This window comes from Mirounga leonina, unplaced genomic scaffold (assembly GCF_011800145.1).
Source record: "Mirounga leonina isolate KUSES-001 unplaced genomic scaffold, KU_Mleo_1.0 Mir_180, whole genome shotgun sequence".
NCBI lineage: Eukaryota > Metazoa > Chordata > Mammalia > Carnivora > Phocidae > Mirounga > Mirounga leonina.
The window spans coordinates 27,264,481-27,291,149 of NW_023270469.1; the positions used below are offsets into that span (position 1 = coordinate 27,264,481).

Sequence of the window (26,669 nt, forward strand, 5' to 3'; positions counted from 1 at the left end):
CTCAGATAAATAAATAAAATCTTTAAAAAAACCCAAAAAAACCAAACCAGATCCGATTGTGTCAATTCTCCACTTCAACCCCTCTGAGCTCTTTACATCCACAGTGCTTAGCCTGGTACTCCAGATCTTCACCTGCTGGCCCTATGTTTGCCAAGCCCTGCCACATGCCTGATATGCTAGATACTCTTTCCTTCCTCCATGTATGTGTTCATGCTGTTCCCTCCACCTGAAACATCCTTTTCCAAGACCTCTAGCAGATGAGCCCCTATTCTTTGAGGGCAGTGCGAACCTCACCTCCTTTATGAAGACAGCCTCCCCTGTATCCCACCACCCTTGGCATAAAGCTCCAGTTTAGTGCTGTGCACACGGTATAAAAAACTGTAAGATAATTCCCCCAACTGGACTATAAGCTGAAAACAGTCACATTCTAGGAACTATACTGAACTCCAATCTTTCAGATGTTTGAGCCAACAATCTCAAGAGTCATCCCTGACTCTGCCTGTCACACCCACATCCAAGTCTTCAACAAGTCCTATGGGGCCTACTTTCAAAATACGTCAAGAATCCAATGACAGGGTGCCTGGGTGGCTCAGTTGGTTAAGCGACTGCCTTCGGCTCAGGTCATGATCCTGGAGTCCCGGGATCGAGTCCCGCATCGGGCTCCCTGCTCGGCGGGGAGTCTGCTTCTCCCTCTGACCCTCCTCCCTCTCATGCTCTCTGTCTCTCATTCTCTCTCTCTCAAATAAATAAATAAAATCTTAAAAAAAAAAAAAAAAAAGAATCCAATGGCATCCTCCCCCTGTGTCTTCCCCCACTCAGCTGAGCAGCCACCACCAGCTCAATACTAGCCTCCCAAGGTCCCCCCAGCCTCCCTTCTAGCCCCACACTCTGGGGTCTCTTTTCCATACAGCAGTTTGCAGACATAACCTCATTTTAACTGCAAATGCCTATCTGAGAGAGACTGCTTACAGGCGTGTAACTCACCACACAGAGAAAAATGCCGGTACCTGAAGTCCAGGCAAGGGAGCCGGAAGTTTGATGTTCAAGAAACTTCGAACCAGCTGATAAGTCCCAGGCACCCCGCCTAGCTGGGCCTGATGCAAGTTTCCAAAGACAGTCACAAGGGTGTAATTCTTATAACTGGAAAAATTGAAAAGAGAAAAAACCGAGAGAGGTTGAAAACACATATACATATCTATGTCCACATCCATGCCATTAGATGTGAACTCCACAGGGCAGGGCCTGGACTTCCAACCTCACACAGAAGAGGAAACCGTGCATGCTTAATGAAGCAAACTACATTATTTACCCAGTGGGGAGCAGACCATCATAAAGATTTCTCATCGCCATGAATACTCAGAAGAATCCCTAGAGGAACATAACTGTGGACTTCTACTGAATTAAGGCCTAATGTGCAGACTGCTTCAGCTCACAGCTGAATGCTTTGGTGGATTCTTTTTAAATTTTTTATTTTGAAAAATTTCAAACCTACAAAAAATGAAAAGAATAGCCCAATGAACGCTCATATACCCTTTACCTAGATTCATCAGTGTGAACATTTTTTTTTTTTTAAAGATTTAATTTATTTATTAGAGAGAGAAAGAATGAGAGAGAGAGCACATGAGAGGGGGGAGGGTCAGAGGGAGAAGCAGACTCCCTGCCAAGCAAGGAGCCCAATGCAGGACTCGATCCAGGGACTCCAGGATCATGACCTGAGCCGAAGGCAGTCGCTTAACCAACTGAGCCACCCAGGCGCCCCAAGTGTGAACATTTCTGTACATGTTTTATCTCTAAGTAGATATGTACATATATATACACATACACACACACATACATATATACCCACTTTTTTCTGAACCATTTGAAATCTGTAAAAACAAAACAAAACAAAACACCCTTCTGCAAAAATACGGAAATCAGGGGCTACTTCATCTTTAAACACTGCACTATATATCTCTAAAGAACTAGGACATTCTCCTACCCAACCTCAACACCATTATGACACCAAGAAACTGAACAGTAGTACACTGTTATTATCTAAAATATAACCCACACTCAAATTTCCCAGTAATGTCCTTTATAGTGTGTGTGTCTCCCCCCACGTCCAGGATCCAAGCGAGGAAATGCATGGCACTTAGTTGTCCTGCCACTTCCAGTTCCTTTAATCTAGGGCAACTCTACCACCATTTTTCACGACACTGACCTTTTAAAAAGAATCCAGGCCAGCTGTCTGGTAGCATGGCCCACAAGCTGGACAGTTTCCTCATGATTTGATTCAGATTCAACTTTTTGGCCAAGAATCCCCAGACAGCGGATGCTGGTACTGCCCATGGAGCCCCACCACGGGGCAGGTAATATTTGGTCTGATCACTTGGTTAAAAGTATTGTTCACCAGATTTCACCACTATAAAAGTACCTTTCCCTTTGACACTGGTAAGTACCCTGTGAGGTAATACTTGAAAGTCATGTGGATATTCTGTTTACCAACAATCTTCTACCCAGTACTTGCAGTTTCCATTGCTGCCCTTGCTGAACCAATTATCACACTGATGGCTGCCAATGATTTTCTATCATTCCCTCTTTACTTAACTTGCTAGCATGCTTCTTTAAACCCTGCAAATCCTTAAAATCTGTAGTGTTTTTAAAGTGCTTCCATACTAAGATGAAATGGTTCTAGTTACAGATATCCAAACATGGGGTTAATATAATAAAGAACTTTCGGGGCGCCTGGGTGGTTCAGTCGGTTAAGCGTCTTCCTTCAGCTCAGGTCATGGTCCCAGGGTCCTGGCATTGAGCCCCGCACTGGCTCCCTGCTCGGCAGGGAGCCTGCTTCTCCCTCCGCCTGCCGCTCCCCCTGCTTGTGCTCTCTCTCTCTCTCTGTCAGATAAATAAATAAAACTTAAAAACAAAAAACAAAAAACTTTCTAAATATGGTTCTTGTCCAAAGCAAAACAGACTGATTCAAAAAAGTCAGGTGCTCCATATGCACAGAGATATTCAACACCAGATTAAGTAAAACAACAGAATGAGAGAGTGTGAGAGAGACAAAGAGAGAGAAACATCTAAATGTCAATTACACACACATACACAAATAGACTCAATGGAATTTGATAGTTACAAAAAATGATACTGACCAAGAATTAAAAAAGCAAACTACATAAAACCACGTATTGTACACATTTGGATCGTAACTGTAAAAAACAAAATCAAACAAAATATTCATATATCAAAAACGGGGGAAAAGGAAAAGTGAAAAGATACAGGAGCCTCTGGATGTGGTATAGGGGACCTCTCCCCTTTTTGTCAGGTCTTTTGGCATTTCCCCAAATTTCTACAATAAGCATGTAGCATTTTTATAATGAAAAATAAACAAAATTCAATTTAACAAATGTAGTGAGTTCCCCCATCACTGAAAGTATTTAAAAGCAGAGGTTGGAAAAGAGATTAGAGGACCGAGTCCCGTAGCAGCCGGGACAAACAGATGCCCACTACAGTCTCTTCTGACTTGAATTAAGACAACCCATGTGCTGATAAAGGCCTAAGTTGAAGAAGCAGCCTGAATTCCTTCAGGGCTTAAGAAAAATATATACTGTTTTGAATCTGGTATGTAGCAGGGAACAGATCAACCAAACCTGTATTTTCTCAATATTTTCAGCCTTGTACGCAAAAATCACTTGGGACTGGATCTACTTTGCCATGCTGTCAGTAGATTTGCATTGGCAAAAATACTTCAAAAGCGAGTATAACTGGGGCGGTTAAGTGTCTAACTCTTGATTTCAGCTCAGGTCATGATCTCATGGATCAAGCCCTGCGTCAGGCTCCACACTGAGTGTGGGGCCTGCTTGGGACTCTCTCTCTCCCCGTCTGCACCAACCCCCCCAAACGTTCTCTCTCTCTCTCAAATAACAAACAAAAGTATAACTATCCTGAAATAGTCCCTTTATCAAAAGAAGACAATGAATTCTTAAAAAGTATGCCACCAGGGAGTGACGCCATTAGAATGAAAGGACAATAAGGTTATAATAATTGTGGACAGGAAACTCCCAAGTAGCTCCAAGTGCTGCCAAAGGAATTAAGGGAAGGGGCACCTGGGTGGCTCAGATGGTTAGGCGTCTGCCTTCGGCTCAGGTCATGATCCCAGGGTCCTGGGATGGAGCCCCACATTGGGCTCCTGTCTCAGTGGGGAGCCTGCTTCTCCCTCTCCCTCAGCCTCTTCCCCTGCTCATGCTCTCTCTGTGTCTCAAATGAATTAAAAAAAAAAAAAATTAAAAAAAGGAATTAAGGGAAAAATACAATTTTAAAAGACAAATAAATAAAATTAAATAAGCAAAGTGGAAAGAATAAAAATGAAATGGGATGGCTTACAAGATATAAAACCAAGGAATGCTTGATGGTGTGGTCAAGCACCAATGTTAAGGAGTAGGTTTACTAAAGAATAAGCAGACATGGACAGTCATATACCCATTAAAAAAAAACCCTAAAGGTTTTTATATATTCTAAGAAATTTGGACTCTCTTGCTGCATGTAGCAATACTACAATATACATTAGGATCTTTATGGCTGCAGATCAATATATCCAAAACTTACATTATAAAAATTTAGCAAAAGCCTGAGAAAATACTTTATAAACTCTTTTGTGCCAACGCAAAGAAGAATTAAAAAAAAAAAATTGGGGGAGTTCTGGATTTTTCTTAAGGGAATGGAGGCTAGTCTGATGGTGTTCATCTCATGTAGCAATTGTGTATAATTATTACAGTATAAAAACCTACTCTCTGCTGTACCAAGTCTGAATTACCTCAGTTAATAAACAAGGAAACCTACGACTTCCTAACCAAGTATTATTTGTTGCTAAAGGGCAGCCACACGACAAGGGCACTGGCAGCCGCACAGGCTCACTGGAAAGAGCTGCAATTTAGCAAGTGTATTCAACTCCGCTTTCTCTTTTCCAAGTAGCAGAGAGGGGCCCAGCAGCCTGCCTCTGAAATAAAGAGGGTCTGTTGCACACTCATGACAACCCCTGCTGGCAAATTCAGAGCTGGAAGGAGTGTCCGCAGGGAGGGATGAATGGCACAAGCCCTACCAACGAAGGGGATAATAGTTAGGGCATAAGGGCCCAGCCACAACCCCCTTGGTGACCAACCCCAGTTAGTGAGGAGATGGCAAAGCAACCCAGCACAAATCACAGGCGTTAGCAGCTGGGAAGGATCCAGATGCAGAAGGGATTAACAGAATAGAGCCAGAAGGAAAATACAGGTTCAAGGACTTGTGCTAAGGCTTGAAGGTGGTAAAATTACAGACTTGCCAGGTGTAAAAATTAAAATGCTCAGAGAGAACAAAAGAGCCTAAGGAGTAATGGCTGAACCTCATTAGGGAACAGGATCCTGGCCCAAGGCTATGGCCTAATAATCCTGATGTCTCCATACTGAGGGCCAGGGCGCAGAGAAAGAAAAAATGAAAAGTCTAACAGCGCTCCCACTTGCCATGATTTTATCCTGTTGCAGACACAGTCCTGGTAAAGAAGCATTTCTGAAAGCAGGATTTGACCTGTCAGCCTTGCTCAACCCTGTGCTATGGAGCACTTCGCCCGAGGACTACAGAACACATGAGAACGGGCTGACTCGCGGGGACTGTGAAGCCAGCCGCACCGTGCCAGGGCTGCCTTACCTCTGCTCCAGGTACGCCAAGGCCTGCCTGACAAACTCCATGCGCACTTCCACGCTGCTGCGGCTCTTCAGGGCATCACTCGCGGGCACCAACAACACATCGGTCATTTGTTTTACCATGGTCCACATGTCCGAGATGTTCTGCACATAAATGACACTGCACGTGACAATGCTGCAGCGCTGGAGAAACGGTCTGGCTCTTCACGGCTCTGACCTCAAAGGCAGAGAAGGTAAGGAGCGGGAAGGGGTTAATGTCGTCCGTCTGAGGCCCTCAGGCTTCAGCTCAGTACAGAAGATGCACCTCCGCCCTGCCGCTGCCGGCGCCGACGGGCGCCCTCCTGTCCTGAGCTGGCTTTCAGATCGATTACTATTCCAGGTCTGACATTACCACCCACATAATGAAGACCACACAACAGTAAAAGGAACACTGAATCTCAGTGGGTTATCCCTTACAAGAGAGTGAATACATTTATAATCGTCCAAAGCTCTAGGAGTTTAAAATCAAGTAGCCGCATTTCAGTCCTTACGAGGCCATTTGAGTTTCTTAAGGCTTAAAATAGAGTTTAGCCTAAATAATATAGGTTTTGTCTCCCTGAGACTCTCCAGGGGCCATTGCTCTCACCCCGGTTTGTGAGTGTCACAGCCTCCCATTTTCTTTCCCACTCACTCCCTTCGAGACGCCTCCATGACAGCCTCCCAGGAAAGGAACGGCATTCTCTCCTTCGTGTTACCACCACACAGATGGGACTCCCTCTCCCCAGAATCCTCCTGGCTGTAAATCTCCCCTTAAAAATGGATTCCCTGAATGCTTTGCAATATTCTAAAGTTAAGAATCCTTGGAAGACAGCACTGATTGGAGAAGAGCAGGTTTACACTTTTTCCAAAGGAAGAGAGAAAATCCTGTTCTCACTGTCTCCCTCAGAAAATAAAACTGTAGAAAATCCACCCAAATGTGACTCTTTCTAGATGGTGAGATGGTAGGTGGGTTCTTAACTTTATTCTTTAGATTCGCTTGCACTGCCTTATATTTTACTATTAAAAAAAAAAAAATCAGATGCATCTTTAAGGATCACCATCATCATCATCTATGTATGAGTATTTGCTTCCATTATATCGTTCCCTCCTTTTCCTATTCCTCCTGGTCACCCACCAATCCACCCATCCACTTTCTTCCCCCTAGATGGAGAAAATTGGCCACTAGTAAGAAGTGAGGGACAGGAATCAGGAATAAAGATGGGGAGTTAGAGAGGAAGGGAACCAGCAGCATACAAAGAATGCACCTAAAGACCACATCTGAGTAATGTTCAAGGGGCTCCCTGATGTGAAAACCGTATCACCTTTACAATTCAGCTCTTATAATAGAGTCCTAAGTTAGTCTGTCTAGGGAGGAAAACCGGTGAGGGAAGAGTTGAGTCTTGACAAGACTTCAAAGCAATACAGCTCAAAGACTTCCTGTGACCATTAACTGATCCTGGCTGGGCCTTCTAAAGATGCATTAAAAATACATGTACATGGCATCATCATCAAAAACCACCCAAAGTTATTTAAAATAAAACTCTGAAGGACAGTTAACATTTTATTCCACGGAGCAGGGTGTCTCTTGAGCACATTTCTGCCCTGTCAGCAAGCTGCTAATCCCATCTGAACACCGGATGCCACGTTTCTCCTTGGGTTAGCTCCGGGCGCTACCTTATCATCCAGCTCTGCCACCGAAGCACAGAGTTCCACGAGGTTAGGCTGCAGGTGCCCATTTACAATCTTCTCGTTATAGATATAAATCTGAAATGAAAAGCAAAATAAATGGCACAATTTCTATTTTCTCCTCTTTTTAAAACCTCTTGAGGCAGTTCTGAAGCCAGCTTCTGCCCAACGCTCAGCAGAAGCTTCAGCCAACCTTTCCTTCCTCAATGTGGCTGAGCCGTCCATCCTGCCTGGAGGGCAAGGCCTGTGGCCAGCTTCCCAGATGTGCCTTTGAAATTCGGGCAGCAGCATTAACACACCAAAGAGAACCGCTGCCCCAGCCTTCCTAACAGCTGAAGAGTGGAAGGAGGGTTGTCCTGGTAGAGGAGGACCACAGGCACTGCTGCGCCTCTCTGCCCAGCAGACCCTCCGTCCCAGCAAGCGAGGACCAAAGGGGAAGATGTGACGATGGGAAGACTTCCACTGCTGCTTCCTAAGAACCTGCGGCAGAGTCTGCTAATCCTTCTGGCAAAAGGACTGAATGGCCCCAAGCCAGAGGCTGGTGGCCGGAGTAAGGGGTGTCAGGCTGCAACCCTCCACGGGGTTTTAAGAGCAGTTGCTGCATGTCTGGAGAACCCATTTCTCCAGCAAAGAATCCCTGCTCCTTAGGAAAATTTTCTTGAGAAAAAGGAACTATGTGATATCTAAGGTATGGAAAAACCACTATTACTTTGATTTTTATTGTAAAAGAACTAAAATAATGATGGTAAAAACCCGTGGGTTCTATACTTTTTGCATCTGAAGTCCTTGTCCTACCAAGGACTGAACAAAGTAGTGAGGTTAGATGAATCAGGACCCCACTGAACCTTATTTCCCTCTACTTTATCTGGGGGATAGTATCACGTAGCCTCCAGAGGCATTACAAAGATGAAATAAAATGTTTTTTAAACTACAAGGTGGTGGGGTGCCTGGGTGGCTCAGTCAGTTAAGCGTCTGCCTTCAGCTCAGGTTATGATTACAGAGTCCTGGGATCGAGCCCCACATCGGGCTCCCTGCTCTGCGGGAAGCCTGCTTCTCCCTCTCCCACTCCCCCTGCTTGTGTTCCCTCTCTCGCTGTCTCTCTGTCAAATAAATAAATAAAATCTTAAAAAAAAAAAACCCAAAACTACAAGGTGGTGTTTGTTCACTCGATGAGCATTTATCAGGAGCCTTCCCTTTGCAAGGTAATTTGTTCAACACAAAGAATCTCCACTAGAGGGGACAACCCTGTAAACAGATATATGACATGGTGTCCTGAAACTAGAAAATGTTTCATGGAGTCTTAATTTCACAGATACAGAAGACACATAGTTTCTCTACTCACAAGCTTATCATTTCATTAGGCCTAAATTCTGGTGGTGGCTGTGGCAATGGGAGGAGTCAGCCATATAACGAAGGTGAAATTTAAAGGATGGATGGGATGCCTGGGGGGCTCAGTCGGTTAAGCGTCTGCCTTCGCCTCAGGTCATGATCCCAGGCTCCTGGGATCAAGTCCTGCATCAGGCTCCCTGCTTTGGAGGGAGCCTGCTTCTCCCTCTCCCTCTGCCTCTGCCTCTCTCTCTCTCTCTCTCTCATGAATAAATAAATAAATAAAATCTTCTAAGAAAAATAAAAATAAAAATAAATAAAAGATGGAGATGTAGCAGAGAGAAAGAGAGAAATCTAAATCTGTTTTCCCTTCTATCTTGATACTATTTTGTGCGGAAAAACAGCAAATTATAATGAAACACACAGGCAGCCAACACCGTTTTATTCAAAAGGTCAATTCCAGGTTTGTACCGTCCCCTCAAGGTAGTTTTAGTCCAATAGCCTCTGTGCTCACCACAGAGCATCTCAATCCATCTCCACGCTACTGCATAACCATGATACACCATGCTTACCAAGGCAGAAAAGCATTTAGAAAATTTCTATCAACAACAAGGGGTGAAGAAAGATTTCTGATAATACCATTAGCCTACAAGGTAATTCAGTTAATAGAGAACTCCACTTGCTAAGCAGTGCAATTACTCGAGGCTTTACTATACCTGGGCTATTGCCAAATGCAAAATGAGATGCGTTGGTCAATGTAGAGGGCAGATTTCCATTTTCCTAAGTCAAATGTGAGTCATTCTATTACCCAATTTGATGGAATTCTCCAGTGACTTAGGTGGTAAAACATTAACCAGTCCTCTGAACAAAAACCCAACTTGTTTTCAGGGTCTGACTTTCACATGAAGTCTTGGTTCTCTTTTACTCCCCAGAGCGCTCACATAGAATTGTCCTGGGTCCGATCTTCTCTGAGAGCATGCTCACCTGCCGGGCGTACGCCATCTCAATGCTATCCAGAGAACTTCGACCAGGGGGTCCCACATCACTGATGTAACTTGGCTGTAGGTAAATAAACATGCAGCATTGTGATTAAGAATAGCATTTAGTCATGTAAAGAAAAAAAAAATCCTACAAACATACACTTGTCTTTAACAAAGCTGTGAAGTCTCTTTCATACTAAGACTTCTTCAAAATGAAGAATTTAGGGGGTTTCAATAGGACAAAACTCTCTTCCCATGAATACACAAGAAGGGAGCAGGCATGACACCCAACTCAAAAATAACGGGAGGCTAGATAAGCTGTAAGGATATCTCAATGACTATTCCTGGAAATGCACATCTTTCCAACAATCGGATCAATCTCAAGCTCCATTTCCACACCATCCCTTCAGTCCATGTGTTCACACCAGTGAAGCTGTTGTTATCTGTGGGCTTCCTGTTTCCATCAATCATATCGGACAGCTGAGGGACTGGAGTGTAAAGGGTTACAATTCAGACATTTTCAATCCAAAGACTACCCTAAGAGAACAGCTGCTGATTAACTTTCTACATCTGAAGATACAAAGCTAGTCTAAGTTGGGCAGTCATTGATTCAATCAGCAAACGTTTGCTAAGCGCCCACCGCATGCATGGCTGTGTGCAAGTCCACCCCCACGGGGATGACAACAGGGCAGCCCACAGAGCCTGTCCCCAAAGAGCTTCCCATCTATGGGGAGAGTCAGACACAAACAGATGGAAAAGTTTATTAGGCTTTTTTAAAAGAAAGACTAAAGTTAAATCTTTAGTTAAGCTTCATTCTCTATTGTAAACAAGTATGGTTCAAAATTAGGTATATCTTATTAGGTATATTCTTAATTTCTACATTAGTTTATACTGTGCTATAGCAAATTCTTTTAAGTTTCTCCCACTGAAAAAAATGTAATGCTGTATCGACTAAAACAAAACAAAACAAAAAAAAGGAGTTTAAAGCAAGCAGGTTTTCTGGGAAACCGACAGAAGACAGCAGCAAAACTTGCTGGCACTAGCAAAGCTGGCAAAAGGAGTATTTGTGTGGGCAAGTGCTGGGAGGAGGCTGGCGAGGAGAGCGGGCAGGAGGCTGAAAGGTGAAGTTCTGGGGAGTGAAGGCTGAGCTGTCAGGACACCTGGGTTCCGGGAGGGCCACTTCACTCCCTGACTTCGGGGTCTGGGGCGGAGCACATTCTCTTGGAGCTCAGGTTCCCCTCAGTCGAACGAAGGGGATGTCCTGGACAACCTCAGAAGCTCCTCCTCAGCTCTGATTTTCTGCAGTCACTGCTATTAAAAGTTTGAAAGTTTACTGACCTTGGCAGATGCTGCTGGTTGGCCGACCCAATGATCATTTCAAATTCCCACCTCTCACCTCCACCCCCTGCCACCTTTTAGTCCAGCAGAGGCAGTTAAAGACACCTAACAGTGTGTTGGTCAATGTTTAACAACTGGCTTGGGGAAGGGGCCTGATGTGTAGTGTCTGCTGGTTTCTGTGATGTGAAGACTCCCACCATGGCAGATGTCAAGCTATCCCAAGGAGCATCAGCTAGACTGCCAACTTTCTGGAAATTTACCTCTACGCACTACCGAATATACGCTTCCCCAGCTTCTACTGCAGGTGGGAGTGGCGGTGAACCCTAGTTCTAGCCAATGAGATGAAGCACAAGTCTGGAGTACATTCTGGGGACAGCTTCTGCTCTTCCTGATGAAGGGAAAATGAAGAGCCTGGCATGGCCTTCCAATCCTCCTGGACGCCCCCCAGCGTAAACGGGATGCACAGAGCTGCAGCAGCCATCCTGTGAGCTAAAGCAAGTGATGTGCCGAGGACAGTGGTGTACAGAGCGGCGCTGGGCCTCTGACGGCGGCGCCGAACAACTGAATGAAGGCCCACACTCTCTCCACACCCACAGACTTCCTGCTAGGTGAGAACAAAATAAATCCTTATTCAAGCCCCTGAAACTGGTCTTCTGTTACTCACAGCTGAAAGCATTCCTATCTGAAATACAGAATTAGTGAAAACCACCAGGTCATAACAACACTTACGCTTATTGAGTACTACTATATGCCAAGCACTGTCTTAATTCCCACAACCCTAGACTGTACTTTTATTATGTCAATTTTATAGATGAAGACACCAAAGCACAAAGAAAGCAGCTTGCCCAAGGTCACTCCAATAGGAGGCAGTGGAGCCATGGTTTGAGTGCAGTCTGGCTCCGCAATGTCTGTCGGGGGAGCCCAGGGCAACTTTCCAAGGACAGCCACCAAAGACCAAGAGAGGGGTGGTTAGAAATCCTGGCTCCACTACTCACTACCATGTGATCTTGATTGCATTCACTGCTTCTTTGGAGCCTTGGTTTCTTTAGCTGTAAAACAGGAGCAGTAACGGCATCCACCTCCGGTTTGTGATCAAGATTAAGCAAGGAGAAAAACAGTACTTACCTCACAGCATTGTTGTGAGGAATAAGTAGAAAGAACTCAGCACAGGGGCCAATGCTTGGCCCCAAAACACTAACTATTACCACCTTTTAAATAAAACATAAACAACTATAATGAACATAGGAATAAACCCTATTGGATAGATCTAGACACCACAGACACATGACATAAACTATTTTACTTTGTGCTGGCTGGAAATTCTCATCTCATTTGTCTACAATAAATACATATTCCTTGTATGAACAGAACCCCCCAGCAGCTCATTCTCTCCTTCTGGACTAATTCTGAGTGTTCCCAGTAACACACAGCCATGCTTTTGGAACAGAACTAACCATATGAAAGTTGATGATCCCAAAGTCTTTTTAAAAAACAGAGCACTAAGTCTATTAACTCCAGTAGCCTAATTGAGGGGAATGACTAGGAGGATAAAAAGGGGAACACAACACTCAAACATTTCTGCAAGGACATAGTTGTTTCAGCTACATATATGTAAACAGCCTTGAGAAATATGTTCCAGTACTAAAACCTAACTTTTAAAAGTATCCATTTAAAAAGTAGTTGGTTTTCAGGCTTTAAATTTCCATTTAAATTAATTTTGCCTAATGCTCTTGTTTTCAAAGTTACCTCTCCTTCATTTGCCCTTGGCCAAGTCTCCGTCACACCACACATAAAGTCAATTATCCCAACAACAGGATGTGTACACGCACATTCCTGAGCCGAGGAACCAGCAAACATTCACTGGAATTTCAAACCCAGGAGCTGCTTGAGGGCTGGGAAAGCAGCTGCCAGTATGTTGTGTGGGAGTAATTCCAAACCCCTTGGACACTTGGGTCTCTCTGCACCAGGGCCTGATGGCACCACGACAGAAACGACAGAAGCAGGGAATCAGAGACCAGAAAGGCAGGGAAGATGGGAGGGCAGGGCCAGAGAGGGCAGCAAGGGGCTCACCCAGGAGTGTGGAGATGCGATAAGTAAAGAATCAGCAGGGAGCACAGAAATGAGAAGAGTTTTCTCAGAATAGAGGGTAACATTAAGAGAACATTCCAGGTCAGGTAGGAAGCGGCTGGAGGGTAGCAGCAGGGAATCACAAGCTTTGTTAAGCAACTACTTTTGTACAAAGAATATCCAGGTACAAATAAAACTCTTTTCCCAAGAAGGGCACATTCTACAGAAAAGATTGTAACTAGCATTGTTAGCAAAATAGGTATGGGGTAAAAAATATATATGCAAATACTACAAAAGGATGAGAGTTTATTTCCAAGTATAATGTTTGATTTTATATAAGCAAAATGGAACCAAAGTGATTAATTCATAATAGCTGGCTACAGAATCTGTACACAGAAGTCCAGTACTACTAGAAAGAAACACCAACTGGGGACCAGAAGACCCAGGTTCTAAATGCAACCCAACTGTGTGACCTTCGGTAATGACATCTAACCTCTCTGGAGCCTCATTCTTCACGGACAAAGTGGGAAGGATTCTTGGGCCATTTACACAATGAAACCTACAGAGCCACTAAAAGATGGCAGATACCTACACGTACCAACACCCAGAAAAGGCTCCAAACTAAGTTCAAAACAATTAAACTGTAATGCTAAGTTGTAGAATCTTATAAGATGGTGTCATTTATGGGATAAATGGACCACGATGAGCTGAAGCTGTCTGTCTACAAGTGCACAGGAACGTGTGAGAGGGAGCTGGAAGGACAGCAGGTGCGCCACTGTCAGAGGTTATGGCTGTGTGCAGCGAGGAGAGCGGCCGAGTGTCCAAAAGGGCATCTATATCGCTCTACCGTCGGAATACTGTGCAAGAAGGTGCTCGTGTATGATACATCATGACGTGAAAATGAAGGGCCTGTTTGGGCTTTTTAAACTTCTTTTTGAAAGAACAGCAGAGCACTTTCTATACTTGAAATCCTACCCACATTCCAGTTTGTGAAAGAAATCTTCCCCCCAGGAAATGACCAGGGAGCCATAAAATACAGTTTGGAATCATCTAGTCTAGAGTTTCCCAATTCAGACTCTGTTGGTCTCTATTTGACTGTATTCCACTGAATCTAATACATCATCTATTATAAGACAGGTTATTTATGTACCACTAGGAAAGGGAAAATGTTGTCAACTAAATTATGACAATGGATTTAAGATACACCTTGATTTCAGAGATTTTAAAATGTGGAAAAGTTTTGTGGCTGGGAATTGATGAAATCTGGTATTATGTCAGTTATCAAAATGAGAAATTATATTCAACACTCACTGTTTGTACATCACAGTGTGAAATGTTACCTTCACTATCTGCAATTAAGCTACAACTTAGCTTCTCAATGGAACCTGTTGCTTGCTAGGCTCAGTCATTCTCCAGACAATACATTAAAGAACCATCTACTGGGGTGCCTGGGTGGCTCAGTCGGTTAAGTGTCCAATTTTTGGTTTTGGCACAGGTCATGATCTCCCAGAGAGAGCCCAGCAGGGAGTCTGCTTCCCCTCCCCCTGCTCATGTGTGTGCATGCTCTCTCTCTCTAATAAATATATAAAACTTTGGGGGAAAAAACCCCATCTGTTGACTACATCTAATACCAATGCAGGCACGAGACTGTACTGAAGTTAGATAAAAAACTGACTTTTAAATACTGTTTTTTTTTTTTTTTTAATGAGAGAGAGAGAGAGAGAGTACATGAGAGGGGGGAGGGTTAGAGGGAGAAGCAGGCTCCTCGCCGAGCAGGGAGCCCGATGCGGGACTCGATCCAGGGACTCCAGGATCATGACCTGAGCCGAAGGCAGTCGCTTAACCAACTGAGCCACCCAGGCGCCCCTAAATACTGTTTTAAAAGTTGGCTAAGGTATATCAAAGATTCCCAACACTGCTCAAACCCCATGTGTTATCATGTGAGCAGCACAGCACTGGGGGTATTCTCCCTCCCACTAACCACATGCAAGTATGCCACAGGGGTTCCAGAAGTCTCTTTCTTGCTTCAAAGCACATGGGTTTTATTAAGACCACAATTTGAGAAGTTATTAACAATCTTTCAATTCTTCTCTTCCTTTAAAAATTCCACCTCTTTCTTCAATCATATTCTAAGGAAAGCAATTTCCCAAATTGAATTTATGCTATGGAAGCATCATTTCCCTTCTTAAAACTTGCTGGAAACAGGTATCACCAATGTGTTGTTGCTCTTCTGTTATCAGAAGGCTTGGAGGTAAAAGGTTCAGGAACCTACCATATCCTAGCTCACTTTTGCTTTTATTTATTTTTTTATTTTTTTTTCAAAGATTTTATTTATTTGACAGAGTGAGTGAGAGAGAGAGAGTGAGCACAAGCATGGGGAGATGCAGAGGGAGAGGGAGAAGCAGACTCCCTACTCAGCAGGGAGCCCGACATGGGGCTGGTTCCCAGGACCCTGGGATCATGACCTGAGCTGAAGGCAGATGCTTAATGACTGAGCCATCCAGGCACCCCTCACTTTTGCTTTTTAAAAAAGTCTCAAGGGGTGCCTGGGTGCTGCAGTTGGTTAAGTGTCTGACTCTTGGTTTTCGCTCAGGTCGTGATCTCAGGGTTGTGAGATCGAACCCCGTGTGGGGCTCCATGCTCAGGTGGAGTCTGCTTAAGACTCTCCCTTTGCCCCTCCCCCACGCTCTTGCGCTCTCTAAAATAAATAAATCTTTTTTTTTTCTAAAGATTTTATTTATTTGAGAGAGAGAATGAGAGAGAGAGAGCATGAGAGGGGAGAGGTCAGACGGAGAAGCAGACTCCCCGCTGAGCAGGGAGCCTGATGTGGAACTCGATCCCAGGACCTCATGACCATGACCCAAGCTGAAGGCAGTTGCTTAACCAACTGAGCCACCCAGGTGCCCAATAAATAAATCTTAAAAAAAAAAAAAAGTCTCAAGCTTCTCTTTATATTAAATTATCCAAATGTGAACATTTTCCTTCAAATGTAAGGTCAGCTCAAAATGATCAAAAGCCTCCTTCCTAACCCATGATTCTGGATGCCAACAACCTTATTCCTGACAATAAAGTGCCCATAAAAGAATGGTTTAGATGGCAAGTCATACTTCTTTAATTATTTCTTCTACTTATACACAATTTTCTTTCATTCCGAGAGATACTTTATAAACCAAGGGAATTCCCCAAAAAGGGGCCAGATCCCTACTGAAATGATTAAAATAAATTTCATGTGTAGCTTACCAAATACTAACAGCCACCATAAATACTGCTCGGATGTGTTGCGTGCGCACTCTCTGCTGTCACCTGGCGAATCCCTTCACACGTGTTCTACATTCCTTATGACGCTTCTTCCAGAGGGGCCATTTTCAAGAAAGACACCCAGGCCTGGGAATCCCAAAGCCTATCTCTAGCCTTCACACAGTGGTTTCCCATAAACAGGGTAGAGGAAAATGATCTCACCTTTCCATTATTTTTGAAGAAGATTAGAAGGAAAAAGCCTGTATAAATGGTTAAATTTTAAAAAAGGCGGAAAATACCAAGTATGTGGCAAGGATATGGAACAAATGGAATTCTCACATAATGCTGGTAGGAGGGTACATGGATACAACCATTTTGGAAAATCGTTTGGCAGTATCTACCAGTGATGAACACATGCATATCCTCTGACCCAGCAATTCCCCTCTTAGCTGTACCCAACAGAGATGCAAACATATGTTCACCAAAAGACACGTACAAGAATGTTCACAATAGCACTATTTATAAAAGCCAAGAACTGGAAACTATCCAAATGTCCATCAACCCAAGAATGGATAAGCTGATTGTAGTTATATTGTTCAGCCATGAGAATGAATGGCCCACAACTACATGCAACGATATACAGAATGTTCAGCAAAAGAAGCCAGAAACAAGAGTACATACTGCATGACTTCATTTACATGAAGTTCAAAAACAGCCAAAATTAATCTATGATGTTAGAAGTTAGGACCATGGTTCCCTTGGTGGTGGTGGTGGTTGAGAGGTAGTGACTGGAAGGGCACACAAGGAGGGTTGTTGGGGTGCTGGTAATAATCTGTTTCTTCATCTAGGTGTCTTCCATTTGTGATAATTCACGGAGCTGCATACTTATAATGTATGCATTTTTCTGTATATATATATATGTTATACTTCAGGAAAAAATTTCAACAAAACAACAGCAACAAACAGAACCGACAAGGTTCCAGAAAATGGCAATTCCCTAGGTGACCTAAAGGGAGAACCATCTGCATCCCTTGCCAGCTTTTACAGCAATGCTATCCATTATGCTAGGTGTCACAATAGAGAACAGCAAAAGTATCGATAACTCTCTTCCCAGGGGACTCGAGGTCAAGGAAGAAAAAGTCTACTAAATAGACTAATCTATTTTTAAGAGAAGAGCAATCAAAAAAGAACATCTCATTAGCAGCTTATAATTACTTCCAAATCCCAATACAGACCACAACCTATTAACACCATTTTAAAAAATGAAGTTTATAAAACCATGAGCTGTTCTACTTATCTGTCCAGACTCACAAGAAATTGAGAAAGAAACATGAGACTGGCCAAGGGTTTTACACATTAGTTCTTCTTTCCCAAAGATCTGATCTTAGTCTTTGAAGTCTTTGAGTCTAAGAAATGTGCCACAGGGTCCTTAATGAGTAGTTTCCTAAGATAAATGTCTTTAGCATTTATTTGGGGGCTAATTTAATAGAAAAAAATGGTTTTTAAATCAGTACGGGATGTATGAAGTTACCCTGTAAGCATGACACTGCCAAACTACCCACATTTGATCCAGACTTCAACAGAATGATGGTATGGAAGCCACAGTCCTGGATCGCACAGTATACTGCGCGTCTCTCTGAGCCTCAGTTGTCCTAGCACTTGTGAGAAAAGAATGCTAGCTAGCCACGAAACAAATTCCAGGATAGATTTACCAGGAAGCATTGGTAATATTACTTGAAATGTCTTACACGATAAGTTTTATAACACTGTATAATTTTTAATCTGCACCTCTAAATCATCTGAAACAACTTTTTATAACAATAGTAAGGGATGGCCATTATGGATCAGGTATATTATCACTAATCTTCCCAATCATCCCATTTCACCAGTAAAGACACTGAAAGTCTGCAGGGTTAAGTCCCTCGAACAAGGTCTCAGAACTAGTAAGTGGTGAAGCGAGGATTTGACCCCCAGATCTGTTCGCTCCTCAACAGCAGAGTGGTAACTGTGTGGCAAGTCATAGCTCCCCATAGCATAAAGGCAGACATGACTGATCAAGCAAGATGCTCTTTCCTGCCACTCCCAAGATGAAGCCTCAAAGTCCCTCTCAGGAAAGATCTCCAGGATACATGAAGTGAAAAAAGCAAGATAGAGAACAGAGCACAGAGAAAGCTAACTTTCGTATAAGAAGGAGGGAGGAAGGTAAGAATGTATAATCTCATATACCTGTGTTCATATAAAGAAATAATGGAAATATACACAAGAAAATAGTGATTACATCTGGGGGAGGCAAAGCGGGGAGGGAAGGAGCTTTTGAGGGACAGGGTACTTTAATTCTTGAATCATATAAATACATTGCCTTTTTAAAAATCAGATTTTAGAGGGGAGAAAACCCTCAACTTAGCACTACCACCAATCAATAAACACTGGCAATTAAAACAAACCCTATTTAACATTCTCACTCTAAAATCAGTTTCAACGTATCTCTAATACTTCAGCTACCACAAAGTTAGCCAGAGCCCAATGATTTGTTCAGCAAATATTGCTCGAGCATCTGTTCTAGGCACTCATCTAGGCACTGCAGGTATGAGTAAAATCAAGACAAATTCCTGGGCGCCTGGGTGGCTCAGATGGTTAAGCGTCTGCCTTCGGCTCAGGTCATGATCCTGGGGTCCTGGGATCGAGTCCCACATCGGGCTCCCTGCTCCTTGGGAGCCTGCTTCTCCCTCTACCTCTCTCTCTCTCTCTGTCTCTCATGAATAAATAAATAAAATCTTAAAAAAAAAAAAAAAAGACAAATTCCTTACCTTCATAGAGCTTACCTTCTACTATGAGAAACAGGCACTAAGCAGTATAAAGACATGAAACATACACAATGCTACGTGGAAGGAAATGCTGAAAAGAAAAATACAGCAAGAAAAGGGGATATAGGAAGTGTTGAATGGGGAGAGGCTACGTTAGATTTCAGATATCAAGGCCTTGGAAGGCCTAACTGAGATGGGACTGGGTAAATATTTAAAGGAAGTGAGGGAGACAGCCACACAGCTACTTGGGGGAAGAACATTCTCGACAGAATGCAATAGGAAGCACAGAGGACCTGAGGCAGGAGCAAGCCTGCCGGCTTTGTTCAAGGAATCTGTTAAGAAGTTTGCATGGTGGGCGCCTGGGTGGCTCAGATGGTTAATTAAGCGTCTGCCTTCGGCTCAGGTCATGATCTCAGGGTCCTGGGATCGAGTCCCGTATCGGGCTCCCTTCTCCTTGGGAGCCTGCTTCTCCCTCTGCCTTTCTCTCTCGCTCTGTCTCTCATGAATAAAAAAAAAAGAAGTTTGCATGGCTGCCGCAGAAAGAGCAATGGCAAGAGTAGTATGAGGTGAGCTCGGAGAGGCAATACCACTAGGTCAGGTGAGGACAGAGAGGTCATGGTGAAGACTGGTTTTCACTCCAAGTGAGGTAGGTGTCACTGGAGGATCCTAAGCAGAGGAGTGACATGATCTAACCTGTGTTTTAACAGGGTCATTCTGGCTGCTGTGTTGAGAAGATATTGTACAAGGCAAAAGCAGGGAGACTAGTGTGGTCGAGCACCTGTAAGATGGTCCCCCCGCCCCAATCCCCACCTCCTAGAATTCAAGCTCCTGTATGATCTTTTCCTCATGAGTATAGGCTGGATTTAGTGACTTACTTTGAACAGAGGGAGTTTACTTTCATGATTAAGTCACAGAAACTCTGGTTTGTATCTAGGGAGCACTTTAGCTCTCCCTCAGATCCCCCACTCTTGCTCCAGGGGAAGCAAGTTATTGTGTTGTGAGCAGCACAAGAGAGAGACCCACATGACAAGAACCGGATATTCCCAGCCAAGGGCCAGAGAAAACCTGAGGCTTGCCAAGAGCCACATTGAGTGAGCTTAGGAGTGGACCCTCCCTGAGTTGAATCTTGAAATGATAGCTTCAGCTAACACTTTTCAAGAAACCCTGAGCCAGAAATACCCAGCTAAGCTAAATGCTTGCTTGCTGCCACTACAGTTCGGATAATTTGTTAGACAGCCATATTAAGTAAAACCAGCAGTGAGGAGGCTAGTTCAATAATCTGAGAGAGAGATGATGGTGGTTTGGACCAGAGTGCTAACGCTGGAATAGTAAGAAGTGGTTGGAGTCTGGTATTTTGAGAGTAGGGTTAACTGGACCTGCCAACCTGAGAGAGAGACTAGGTGGGAGAAGGAGAGGACAAAAATGAATCTGAGGTTTTTGATCTGAGTAAGTGAAAAATTGGACTGCCGTTTATAAAGATGATAAACTCTGTGAAAAGAAGGCTGGCAAGCTGGCATGGGAAGGGGGATGGCAGGCAGTTCCTATCATGACCCAACTATGGACATGGAGAGCTTGAGATGGCTATGAGACACCCAAGGAGAGCCAAGAAGGCCACTAGATAAATGAGTCTGGGGTGTAGGGCTGCAAGGTAAATCTGAATCGTCAGCATAGAAATGGTATTTAAAGCTACAAGCCCAGATGAGATCAACAGGGCAGTGATTGAGGGAGAAAGCACAGGTCAACGACTGAGCCCCAGGACACTCAAACATCTAGAGGTCAAGGAGCCTGAGGACAACTCAGCAAAGGAAGCTGAGCAGAAACAGCCAGACATGCTGGAGGAAATCCCAGCAAATGTGGGCATCCTGGAGGCCAGGGGAAGAAAGTGTCTCCAGGGAGATGGTGATTATCTGCTCCAAGAGTGCCAGTAGTCGAGCAGATAAGTATTTCTTGACCTCACATTTTTATTAGTAGAGGCCTATCTTTTAGACTCAACCTACCTCACTTTCTTGAGTAAAGTCCAGGGTATCTTCTCCTGATGCCAGCAGTGTGTGGAGAATTCGCTGTTTCACTTGCTCCCACTCAACCAGCATGGACTCTCGATGGTACTCCTCAGCCATGCCAAAGGTCTGTTGGAGAGGAAAAGAGGGGAGATGATCCAAACGGGAAAACAACATGGTTTCCTTCAAAGTTCAACGGAGACTCAAAGCCCCTCCGATGATCCATCTTTCTGTAAGCAGAGCAACAGCGACCTACTTTAAAAATTATCCTTAGAGTCTAATGCATTAAAAAAAAAATTTAATAGTGCTAAAATACTTATAAAATTTACTTAACCACTTTTCAGTGTACAGTTCAGTGATGTTAGTACATTCAGACTGTCGTGCAGCCATCCACAGCTTTTTTCATCTTGTAAAACTGAAATCCTGTCCCTGTTTAACACTGACTCTCCACCTTCCCCCAGTCCCCAGGAACCACCACTCTACTTTCTGTCTCTATGTTTTCGACTACTTCCAGGTACCTCATATAAGTGCAATCATACAGTGTTTGTCTTTTTGTGATTGGCTTATTCCATTTGTATAATGTCGTCAAGATTCATCCGTGTTGTAGCATATGCAGCATTTCCTTCCTTTTTAAGGCTAAATAATATTCCACTGTGTGTGTCTATCACATTTTGTTGATCCATCCATCTATCCATGGACACCTGAGTTACTTCCACCGTTTGGTTATTCTGAGTAATGTTGCTATAAACATGGATGTACAAATATCTCTTCAAGCTCCTGCTTTCAATTCTTTGGGGTATATACCCAGAAGTGGAACTGCTAGATCACAGGGTAATGCTGTGTTTAATTTTTTGATGGATTGAACAGTGTTTCCATAGAGGATGTGCCATTTTACATTCCCACCAACAATGCACAAAGGTTCCAGCTTCTCTACACCCTTGCCAGTACTTAACTATTTTCTGGGTTGTTGGGGTTTTTTTTGGGGGGGGGGGGGAGATAGTAGCCATCCTAATAGGTGTGAGTTGATTTCTCATGGTTTTGATTTATTTACATTCCCCTAATGATAATAATGTTGAACATCTTTTCATGTGCTCATTAAGATAAATACCTTTTTAAACCTCTGAAATTAGGCTACATATTACAAGTGATAGCATGTCACAGTTTAAAGTGAAGTACTTTTCTTGGATTATAAAAATCAATGGTTTTTAGTAAACATCTAGGAAAAGACAAAAACAAGAGAGTCTCTCTCAATGTCTTTATTTTTTAAGAGACAATAATACTTTCATAGGAGGAAGCAAAACAGTAAAAGAAAAGTGGCACTTCCTACGACTGGGTCTCCCACCACTCTACCCAAAGTGATCCAGAAAATGTCTGGCAAACCTCACGCCTGTCTAGTGGTAATATTGCAGGTTGTTGCCAAAACAAAGGTGCTCAGAAAGAAAAGGAAAAAGAGAAAGAAAGGAAAGAAGGGAGGAAGGAAGGGAGGGAGAAGACAAAACAAAACAAAACGTTCTTGAAGAAATGAAAGCAACTTATAAATACACTGAATCATGACTGTTCTTAGCCTATTATTCTTTAACTGGCAGACTGGGTTTCCCAACAGCTTCAGCCCACTTTTCAAAAAGCCATTTCATTTACAATCAGATTGGCATCTAATCAGGCAGCACCAAGGGAATGAGTATTAGTAATGCCTACTTTACTTCTGGCAACACAGATAATTTATACTGATAATATCCATATACATGAGCCCTGGGAAACTGTCAGAAAAATCATATACACTCTTCCTACAAATGGGATGTTTTGAGTATGGACCAATATTTATTAAAATGTGAAAAAGACAAATAGCAGACATACACAAAATGATTAGGAAGAAGGCTGGCATATCCTGCAAGTCTGATTTTGGTCCATCTATCAGTGAATCCCTTCTCTAATATGTATTCTGAAGACACAAGGAGAAATGACAATCATGAACTTTAAAAACAGTCTTCCACCTCGTTTGCTTCTCACTGGAGTCAGGCAGAATGGACTATTCCAGTCAGTTAGACTGGGGTGAAAAAATACCCAAGGCAAAAATCATTTTCTCTTGTTACATTAGTGAACTTGAATATGAGAGCTATGCATTTTGAATAGAAAGAAGTATACTAGAACAGAAAGGCGGTGTGAGGCGTAGGAGAAGGGGTGGTTTCCCTAGAAGATATCGAGAAATGGTGCACAAATGAACCACAATTTCTTCTCAACTCTTCCTATTTAGTGGTCAAACCAACAACCTCCACAGCCTTGAGCCTCTCCCAGCAAGGGAAAATGAAGGGCAATGTGGCACGGGGACCAGGGTGGGCAGAAACAGGGAGGTGGGGGAAGGCTGGCACACCACACAGCTTTCTGAGCCTGCAACAGGAGGTGAGGCACTGCCTAGGCTGTGGTATTGACCCACGACACCGGAGTGTCACAAGAGTTTTTCTTAAGGATAAGTCCTCTGGCTGGTAAAGAATGGCAGAATAGTGAAAGCCAACTGAAGAAAACAGACAGTATACTACCCAGAGAATGCTGTTGATGAGGACAGTGGGCACAGACTTCCAGCATCATATAAGGGTTAGAGTGACAAGAATGGGAATTAACCAACACCTGGTTCATCAGGCTGCCCACCTATGTGCCAAGAACTCCTGTTTCAAGAACACAGGAAGTACTCTGAAAACTGGCAGCTTTCTGGGCTCAAATCCTCAGATATATCTGAGGAGACTGCCAGGCTACTCATTTACAAACAGCCCCGCAACCTCAATGAACAGCACTGTGGTTCCATTCATCATTAGTGTGATAAGGAGCTTCAAATAAAAATAAATGGCCCGATATTAAAATTCTCTTCCTTTGACCATGCAACCCCTAGCTTATCTTAATTACATTCGAGCTAATGAACATCTAATTTGTGGGCTAATCAGAGATGATCAGCCACCCATCTGCCCTATTTCAGCCTATTCCCTTTAGACCCAAACTGAACCACTGGATTAGGTGCAAAGAACAATATCAACCAGGAGAGCTAATGAATGAGATTCAACAGAGCTACTAACTGACAACTAAGAGGAGTGAAGGTCTGAGGCAAGGTGAAAGGTAGGGAATAGTAGGGACAAGAAGCAGAGGAATCCAAGGGCAGAGAAAAGGGACAACCTGGAAGGGTGCATGGATATGCACAAATTAAAAGGAAGGAAAGACAAACCACAGAAAATGACAAAGCAGTGGAGAAATTATAAATTACACTGGACTCTTTCGAGTTATGTGTGGACATCTCTCTCTCTGCATACAGTTAAGAAAGGAAGGGCGCCTGGGTGGCTCAGTTGGTTAAGCGACTGCCTTCGGCTCAGGTTATGATCCTGGAGTCCTGGGATCGAGTCCCGCATGGGGCTCTCTGCTCGGCAGGGAGCCTGCTTCTCCCTCTGACCCTCCCCCCTCTCATGTGCTCTCTGTCTCTCTCATTCTCTCTGTCTCAAATAAATAAATAAAATCTTAAAAAAAAAAAAAAAAGAAAGGAAGACAGGAAGAGAACTGGGCAACTGAATTAAAAACAGGTGAGGAGCACTTGAACCCCACTTTCATAAAGGGAATAGGGAAATATGCTTTGACTTCATACCCGTTTATTATTGAGCTGTTTCTGGCTTTTGGAAACTCTACATATGTTCTGATAATGTTGTTCTGTTTTTGCTGGGATGCACCAAATGGAATAACATAGGACACATTTGTGGTTTTGTAGCTTGTTTTCTTGGCATTTCAGCAGGACACTGGCAAGTTACTCAAACATGAAATTACCACCAAAATGCCAGGAAGCCGCTCACCTTTTGTTTGAAAATAATTCTTGCTCAGTGGTAGTCTGCTGGTGTCCAGACAGGTGAAAGGTCTCCCCCCAGGCCGGCTCCCAACACCGGAACATCTCCCTCAGAAACACATATGCACACATTCTGCACTGTGGTATGTCACTTAGATGTTTTGGCTGGCTGCACATTTAGTCTCAGTATGGCACAGAGACTGCCAATTCCAGAAACACATTCCGCAGGGTAAATGGATTAATAAGGCTCAGTGGCATTCGACAATCCTAATTTAATTTCACTGGTCCTTTACAGCAGGAGAATTGATGTTGGTGAGTAATTCACTCAAAGTGTGAACAAAGAAAAGAAGCCTTTATAAAAAAAAAAATTTTTTTTTTTTTTTTCCCAAGTCTCAAACTATTTCTAGGAATAAGTACTACTGCCAAAAATGTACTTAATAAAATTTTGGGGATTTTGTTTTTACTCTGATAGTTAAATGTACCAATCATTTAAATAAATGCTTTGGAACATCTTACAAATTAAGAGCTGGCAAGCCCCCTGCTGCCCTCTCTCTCTCTCTCATATCAGCCTTCCCGAGATAGTCCCACCTGCACAGAACATTTTAATAAAGCACACTGACAAACAGTTTTTAATTATTTTACACTACATAAGTAATTTTAAACTATGCAAATAATACATAAATATATTTCACTTGATATAAGAGTTATAAAGTAAACAACAGACCAGAGGTTTCCCCTTCAACCCTATGCACTTCTGCAGAGACATGCACTGCTGGCAGACTAGAGTGAACCCTCCCCAGCCTCCTTCCTGGGGACTGCTAACCTTCCTCTCCCCGCCCCCCAAAGGACTCCAGTGGCCTAAAAATAAAATCTCTTACTCCGTAATGGGATCTTCTGGAAAGGTTTTGATCTTCCAATTCTTGTCAGAAACAAATGGAGATAACACATGTTAGTAAACAATCCTTGAGTATCTTGAGGGAATGCCTGATGCAAAATAATGCTGCCCATATAATGGCTGCTCTGGCTGACTTCTTTATCATCCTGTGGACAGCTAAGCTGGTTTCCTTTTCTTTTTTTTTTTTTTTAAGAGCTTGGGAAAATTGTTAATGTAAAAGGTGACACAGAAAGTCAAATTGTATGATAAAAGGTAAGATTAAGGAAAATTACCCTTGATCATAACTGTTGTTCTGAAATGCTGGTTCAGTCAGCTGAAATCAAAATACCATTTTATATACCATAACAATGAAACCAAAGAATTGTCTGGCCTTCCACTTTAAGATTAATTTAATAATTAATTGACCATTCTGTTTCAGATGCACTTCAGTCACTAAATACAAGCAGAGTTAAGCATGATTATCTTCCTCAAAAACGGTTCCTGTAGAACTCCCTCTGGTGAACTAAGTAGGAGAGCTGGGCCTGGACACAGGCTCCAGCTTCCAGAACACTGCTGCCCTCACAATGGTGTCCATCCTCATCTGGGTTCCTTTCTTACCCTCTTCCGGGACTCCTCAATGGCAGATAGCAGGGCATTGTCCTTCTCATTCTTCAGGAAGCCCTAGGAAAGGGGGAGAAATGACACAACTTAGGTTAAAATCAACCTTCAAATAATCAAAAGTACACTGTAGGGGAAAAAATCGCCATCAGGGTATCTGCTATCCTGCCCACCTTCACCCTGACAGAAATTTCTTAACTCAGAAACATCAAAATGGACGGTTTTTCCAGGTGTTTCCTAGTTTCTTTCATTT

At 43.2% G+C, this 26,669-nt stretch overlaps 1 protein-coding gene across 2 annotated transcripts in view; it reads right to left on the minus strand.

The window, feature by feature from the left end:
- NUP93 (nucleoporin 93) overlaps positions 1–26,669 on the minus strand; it is a 112,842-nt gene that overhangs the window by 14,425 nt on the left and 71,748 nt on the right. For both annotated transcript variants that reach the window (XM_035025165.1, XM_035025166.1), the window contains 6 exons: positions 26,417–26,479; positions 21,114–21,242; positions 9,675–9,749; positions 7,353–7,442; positions 5,665–5,804; positions 1,008–1,140 (listed from right to left, as the gene is read on the minus strand). In XM_035025165.1, coding sequence (XP_034881056.1) covers positions 1,008–1,140; positions 5,665–5,804; positions 7,353–7,442; positions 9,675–9,749; positions 21,114–21,242; positions 26,417–26,479 — 630 coding nt within the window. The remainder of the gene's footprint in view (positions 1–1,007; positions 1,141–5,664; positions 5,805–7,352; positions 7,443–9,674; positions 9,750–21,113; positions 21,243–26,416; positions 26,480–26,669) is intronic.